The sequence below is a fragment of the Colossoma macropomum genome, unplaced genomic scaffold, assembly GCF_904425465.1.
Source record: "Colossoma macropomum unplaced genomic scaffold, Colossoma_macropomum, whole genome shotgun sequence".
Classification (NCBI taxonomy): Eukaryota; Metazoa; Chordata; class Actinopteri; order Characiformes; family Serrasalmidae; genus Colossoma; species Colossoma macropomum.
The window spans coordinates 14,010,920-14,018,276 of record NW_023494793.1 but is presented as its reverse complement, the minus strand read 5'-3'; the positions used below and the strand labels follow the sequence as shown (position 1 = coordinate 14,018,276).

The 7,357-nt window shown below is 38.1% G+C and overlaps 1 protein-coding gene across 4 annotated transcripts in view; it reads left to right on the top strand.

Annotated features, from left to right (window-relative positions):
* sorbs3 (sorbin and SH3 domain containing 3) overlaps nucleotides 1-7,357 on the top strand; it is an 87,565-nt gene that overhangs the window by 35,130 nt on the left and 45,078 nt on the right. For all 4 annotated transcript variants that reach the window (XM_036578565.1, XM_036578563.1, XM_036578566.1 and 1 more), the window contains exon 2: nucleotides 3,869-3,934. In XM_036578565.1, coding sequence (XP_036434458.1) covers nucleotides 3,923-3,934 — 12 coding nt within the window. In that variant the 5' untranslated portion in view covers nucleotides 3,869-3,922. The remainder of the gene's footprint in view (nucleotides 1-3,868; nucleotides 3,935-7,357) is intronic.

Below are 7,357 nucleotides of genomic sequence, written 5' to 3'. Positions count from 1 at the left end.
AGACTGACTAGTATGTCCTAATTTAACAGAAACACAGCTAGTGAGCTAGCCACGCCTTCAAAACAGTCCTTATAGAACAGGGGTGTGAAACTCAGGCACTAAAAGGGCCATATTACAAACCTCAACAAACCTGGAGCACACGTTGCATTGCAGTGCATGCTGGGAATTGTAGTGCAGCTCATGGTGAAATGGGCTAATATTAATAGAAAATTAAAATAATTTTCTAGCCTGAATAGGATTGTGCCACGGGCCTGACTTGGCCTGGGGTCTTGTGTTTGACACATGGGTTATAGAATAACTCAGTGAACTCAGCAACGGTTCCATACAGAACGATCTGCATGCTTAAATGGTTCTTTGCATGGTGACATGGTTCTTCAGATTGATGGAGAATGTGGGGTAAAAGGTTCTATATAGCACCAAAAAGGGTTCTTCTATTGTTACGATGTCAAGCTTGTAACAGTAGAAGAACTCCTTTTGGTGCCTTTTAGAACCATGTTCAAAAAGGTTTCAAATAGAACCATATACAACACATTATTGATTAATAATACTGATCAATCTGAAGAACCAGTTCACCATGCAAAGAACCATTTAAGCATGCAAACAGCTCTTTGAAGGTTCATGACTCTATATAGAACCCTTGAAGAACCATTTTTTAAAGAGGAATGCTTGGTGACATCAGATTCATATTAGTATCAGCAGACAACTGCTTAAAAATGATGATCAGCGCTGGACAGATGTTCAGCTTTTGACCGATATTTGATGAGGTATTTATTGTACTCCAGGAGAGCTGAATGTTTAGGTGATGCTGGGTTACTGTGATAAAATACCTGCATTTTATTCATTTTATTGCATTTGTAACCCCAAGGAAACAAATGTTATTACTTCTAGTCTCAATTTCTGCATTTTGGAAATGTTTATGTATTGGTATTTGCAGATATGTACATCAGAAATGATCGGATATAGATATCAGCCCACGGTTCTCATACTGGATCATTCCTCACTGTAATTCACTTGTAAAGAAAATGAAAAATAGACAAAAAAGTAAATACACAAACGACATCAGTGGACTGGCAGAATCATAGCTGACCAAGAACATTGCCTTTTCAGTTTGTTAAGGTGCCAATTTTCCAAAACTGACTGATTGTTTTGTTTAAAGCCTCACATAGCTGTGAATGGAGTCATGGAGCTTGACTCATGTGAGGTTTGGTCATTGTTTGATTGGGTTCTATGGAAACAGGCCGGGGAAGCCCACTGCAGTGACTGTAAAAGGTCCCAAAAGTGTACTGCTGGACATGTAGCTACAACACTGAGACACATACATGGTTGTCAGAATGGTGGAACATTTCAGAAGCTTCGATTATGCGTATCGTGGCTGTGCAAAGAAAAACATGTATCTTCATTGTTGCCCTTTATATTGTGTGAACATTTCATGATGATTGGACTGATAAAAAAGCTCCGAAGTCACTTGGAATAAAACCTCCTTTTTTCATCAACTTAGAACGTAAGAACGATTTTGCCCTCTCCTGTAATGTTACTATTTTGACCAGTGCTGTGTCTACCTAATAAGTGACATAAGCAGCCGATTAGGGCCCCATGGTTTTTGGGGGTCCCGTGACCACTTCTAGGTTATTGCTGTACCATTATAGTTTCTAAGGGCCTGTTTACATTTCAGTACGCCCAGATATGATTCGGGAATGAAACACATGTTAAAGCAAGGTGTAAACAGGCTCTAAATTGCTCTAAAACTGGTTTTTAATCACATCTTGAAAAAGAACGTACACAACCAGAGCTGCGAAACAGAAAAGAAAAAGGTTAAGATAAACATCCTCAGGCTGAGATTAGTCCACGTGCATTTGTGCATGAAAGCATGACAAACAGCCGGCCCTACTTTGGACGGTGATGATATCTTTGTGATGTGAAATGAAGTACAGAGGATGTAATTTGCACTGGACTTGGCTACTGGTGGAGGTCTTTGCACTTTTGACCAGCATTGCTCTTTTCCTTAGATTGAGCAGGACTCTGTGAATGACCCTCATAGAGTAATTATGAGTTATAAAAGTACTGCTTTACAGTAAATGACTTGTTAAACTTTTGACTCTTCGACCGTTGCAACAGTTCACAAGAATCATTTACGTGTACACTTTAGTGATGAAGTGTTCTATTCCACAATTTCCTCAAGCGTTACTCATGATTTCACCTTTCACACAGTTCTCTCTCTGGTCACAGCACGTGCTAGACCTGATTCTCTGAGAATGAGACTCCCAGTGAATCACACTTGATTATGCTGTAATGCTGTGAAGCTGTAATGCTATTATCATTAGCTTGTAATGCTAGAACAGCACTTACAAGCACGAACACATGCAGGAATGATTTGTTAAAACATTCAGTATACACCTTTGATGTAGCTGATCGACCAAGACATGTTTGATATCCCAGATTTTACTTTAAGCACTGGAGCTACAAGGCTAATGTTGCTAACAAATACTAGAAGTTAGTCGTCACCAAAATCTTTTTTTCTGTAAATACACCCCCAAAACTTATTAACTCGCTCAAAAAACATACACATTTTCTTTAAGGTCAATTTGGTGAAGTTCAGTGAAGTTTTGTTCATTTTTATAGCTCATTATATATATACTTAGTGTTTTAATCAGCACTTTATTCCCCTAACAAAACTCTCAGCAGCAATTACCATCAACATTTAGAATCTCAGGCATGATATTAACACTCATGACCATAACATCAGCAACCCTACAGCGGAATTTATCCTCTTTCACTAAATGCTATTTTAAATTTAAAGGAATTATTCATTAAAACATCCAATTTACAGCTCAGATGTAGCTGATCAACCAAGACATGTTTGGTGTCCAGATGTTGCTTCTTAAGTTTAGCACTGCAGCTACAAGGCTAATGTTGCTAACAAAGACTAGAAGTCACCAAAATCTTTTTCTGTAAATACACCCCCAAAACCTCTCTCAACTCGCTCAGACCATATCTAGGTCTTCTTTATGGTCTATACAGTGAAGCACAGTCAAGTTTTGTTCATTTTTATAGCTCATTATACATAGTTAGTTTCTTAATTAGCATTTTAGCATATTAGCATATTCCCCCCAACAGAGCTCTTGGCAGCAATAATATTAGGATATATTTATGATTATAAACTCCAATTTCCAGTTATAACTTCAACTTCAGACATCTATTTTCCTTTCTTACATCTTGCTGTATTTTTTAGTATTCTCTGTGCTGGGCAAGGTTTCCAGTTCTAGCAAACATCTCTGGCCCAAAGTTTGCTTAAAAGCCGCCCACCAGAAGCTGAAACTTTATAATTTGCTCCCGCAACAGCATTTTCAAGCTAGCCCAGTTTGACAGGAAAACCACAAATCTGGCAACCCTGAGTGTGGGCGTGCAGGCTGTACCAAACGCTCCATAATGTAACTAATGAAAAGCAAATGCGCAGGGTTCTTCTGTAGGTGCGTCTGCTCTGCCCTGTTTGTAGCTTGTTTGTTTTACATGCAGACCTCCCATAGTGTGGAAATCTCACATATGAATGGAATTAAAATATTGATAAGACATCTTAAGTGCTATCACATTGATCAAAAGGGGATGGAAAGGGGGGTAGCTGCTTAACAAGGGGAATGTTTTTTGTCCTTTATTTTGACCGGGGGATGGCATCTCCTTGCATCCCCGCCCCTCATTTCAGCCTTGAATATAACCATTACTTTAGCACTTAGCAGTGAGGCCTAGATTGTCCTTTTGCCTTTAAAACTGCCTGATTTTACACAGTCCTGCCTGAAGTATGCAGTATGTGGACATTTAGATTTGAAGAACATGCAGTGTGGAAGTAACTGTGGTTTTCTTGTGCTTCTCACAGGCAGCGAATCTAAACTCTTCATAGAAGAAGCGGACTGGAACCACCACAGATGACATGCAGCCTCAGGTAGGAGTGTACGCGTTGGATGAAACAACTTATTGCACTGCACACTCAGAAATACAGGTTCAGAATTGGTTCTTGGTTTGGATTTAATTGGTATAGACCAAGAGTCGGCAATGTGCGGCTCTTTTACTGTCCTGTTGCTGCTCCACAGCAGAATTAGATTCCTAGGTAAAAATAAAATAATCCTCCTTTGCAGTAAAATAAAGCTCTGCTGATCGTTCAACACAGTTCTAACAATAAATGGCCTGAAACACTGTAATTAATGTAGCCTACAACTGCTAATTCTTCACCCTTTAACCTTGAAAGTTGGTGTGCAGACTGCTGGACACCATAGCAACGACAACAGTCTCACCTAGCTAGTAGCTAATGAAATGGCAAAGAGAACGATTTAAGACAAACATTGATAATTTAGAGACGAATGGATTTATTTGCATTTATAATCACTCCAGCTGGTTTCCTAACACGTGCGGTTTCCTAATACGTGTAGAAGATAAAGTCAGCTTCTTGTTCGAATTTTCCTGTTCCACCTTAAATAGCGGAGTAGTTACATTCTGGCGCCTCAGCCACCATTTAAGGTGGAACGGGAAAATTTGAACAAGACGCTGGCGAATGAGAAACTGACTTCAGCCTTGTAAAAAGTCGAACGTTACGAGACATTTTACAAGAAACTAGTCTACTTCTGGGAAAAAGTTTCCTGCCAGAGACGTGAGAAAAATGGCTACAGCTAAGCTAAAACTTAAAGCAGAGCTAAGTATGTCTGTTTTCGTTTATATTATATTTTTAGCCTATACTAGTACATGGTAAAATGAGCATAAAATGTTGTGGCTCCCAAAGTGGTTTGATTTTTGTTAAAAGGATAAAATAATTAAATGGTTACGATCTAAATTAAATCATCCAGTGTGACTTACAGAGACAGAATTGTTCACAGTGGTGGTGATAGGAACCAGACGTCTGAAGAGTTTAATGCCTCTCAAAGCTCATAATGCAAAGAAAGTTATTAGACGAAATGGTTCCGAATACATTGGCTGATGCCTGAGATTGTTTTAAGATAGTTTAACTCAGACTCAGTGTAGGCTCACTGGTCATTTTGGATAGTAAATTAAATGGCTACATTTGCATTATAGACATCCTAACCCCTGGTTCCTGTCACCACCACATAAAGACATCCAAGTCATAAGTATCTCTACAATACAGTCTTTTACAATTAACCAATCTGAAGGATTTTGTTTACATTTAAACAAATGAATCCTTTAGGTTTCTTTTAAAAAACTGATAGAATTCCCCTTTAAAAGTGCCTGTCTACAAGATGGAATCACTGGCTACAGACACTGAAGGTGATCGCTAAAGGCTACAACTTCACATGGGCTTAGTATGTGAAGCATGTTGGCAGGCTGGAATAATTTCACACATTTTCTTATTAAATGATTAACGTTTATTTTCTTTAGAGGCGCCTTTTTAAAGGGTATTGAGAATGCTATTAAAGGTGCCGACCACTTCTCACTCTTCAAAGCATACTTAGCGTCTAAGAAAACACGGGCCTGTCCCAAACCTTTTTAGGCCCTGAACTGCTAAGCTCTATTAAGCTGGAACTGCTTTACACTTCGGTGCCTTTTTAAACCTGCCAAAGCCTGGAGTACTCTGCAGCACCTTGGAAGATGCCTCATACAAAAACACCCAAACAACATAAAACCGTGAACTAAACTGTGAGGAAAAGAGAGAGAGGGACTAATTTATCGTTAGATTTGGCAGTACGTGAAAAAAAGCCTTAGTCCCTGGTCCCTTGACTCACTAAAGCATCTTCGTGATTTAGCAAGATACAGTTTCACCATCTGTGAGAACACGGGAATCTTCCCATGACCTCTGGAGTTCAAACTGAGAAAGAAGGGAGTGAGAGAGAGAGAGAGAGAGAGAGAGAGAGAGAGAGAGAGAGAGAGAGAGAGAGGGCCACAAGAAAAGCCATGGAGAAAACGGTTGAGTGAAAGTGAAAACAAGCAAGGCTTCCAGACTTAGATAGCTTAATAAAAACACGAACGCTAACAGAAATAGCTTAACATATACACAGTCATAGTCAAGCCATGCGGAAATCTGATATACGGCAATATATGGGTTTTGAATATATGACGTATATTAGCATATGAGAATATGCTGAGGATATCCAACTTATATTTATCACATATGGACATATATGCTATTTTCAAATATGACATATTTCAGCTATACATCAGCACATGCAAACATATATGCGTAACACATACAGTTAACAATATATAATAGGAAATATTATTCATATAATTCATATAATTATATAATATTATTATATGCATGGCATATATGACTCATCTGTCTTTCTTACGCATACTTCCTAATGAAGTGAATATTAGTGTAATAACATTAAAATAATTGAATATTTCAAAGCAAACAGTTAACATAGTAACAGTTAGAACTGTACACATATGTATGATCCATATATTATGCATACATGTCTAATATTTGATAATTACATATATGAATGCACCATATTTGTACATATTGAAATATATGCCTCACTCTTTAAGATATATGTGCATATATGGCCAAATATCGGGTTTCCCTGTGTAAAACTAGAAAAATGCAGTTGCCATTGTCTTGCAATATTAGCGTGGCCAAGGCTGGACCAGAAGACTGGCAACAAAAATAATCCTCTGCTCTGGTGCTGCTAGCAAACTAGCTAACTTGCCAACCATAGAAACAGTAAAAACACAATGTAAAGATATTTTACTATATAATACAACCTTCCAACTGACTGTGTATCATGCTGCCCCTCTTTTATGTGCTTACTTATAGCTACTTGGGAAGAAAAATATATAAACAGGGATGTGCTTATGCTATGGTCGACTTGTAAGGGAATTTCTAAGCTTAAGTTAGAAACTGGGGAGCTGTAACATCCTGCCTGAAGAGTCTGTGTTCTGAGCTCCAGCTAATGATTAGCTCCAGCTAATGAAATAGCAATAAAGTCAATAGCAATAAAGTACTTTTCTCTTTAAAACAGATTTGCTGATCAAACATATAGACACAATAGGGCGTTAAATCTATAACATTAAAAAATAAAGTTCACTGTTTTGAGGAGGTAAATACATCATCATGCATCACTCACACGTCACTCATATCACTAACGTTAGCTGGCTAATTTGTCGCTAACTATTCCCACATTCATGTTTTTCCATGCTTTTTCCCAGCATATTTCATACTTACCACAAACAAAACCACAGAGTTCATACTTCCCACCAAAACAAACAGACATATTTCATACTCCCCACCAAAACAAACAGACATATTTTATATTTCCCACAAACACAAACAGATGTTCAGTATTAATACATATAGCCCTGCCCTGAGGTCAGCAGTTTTACTGCTGGTAAACAATGCACATTTACATATAAACGATTA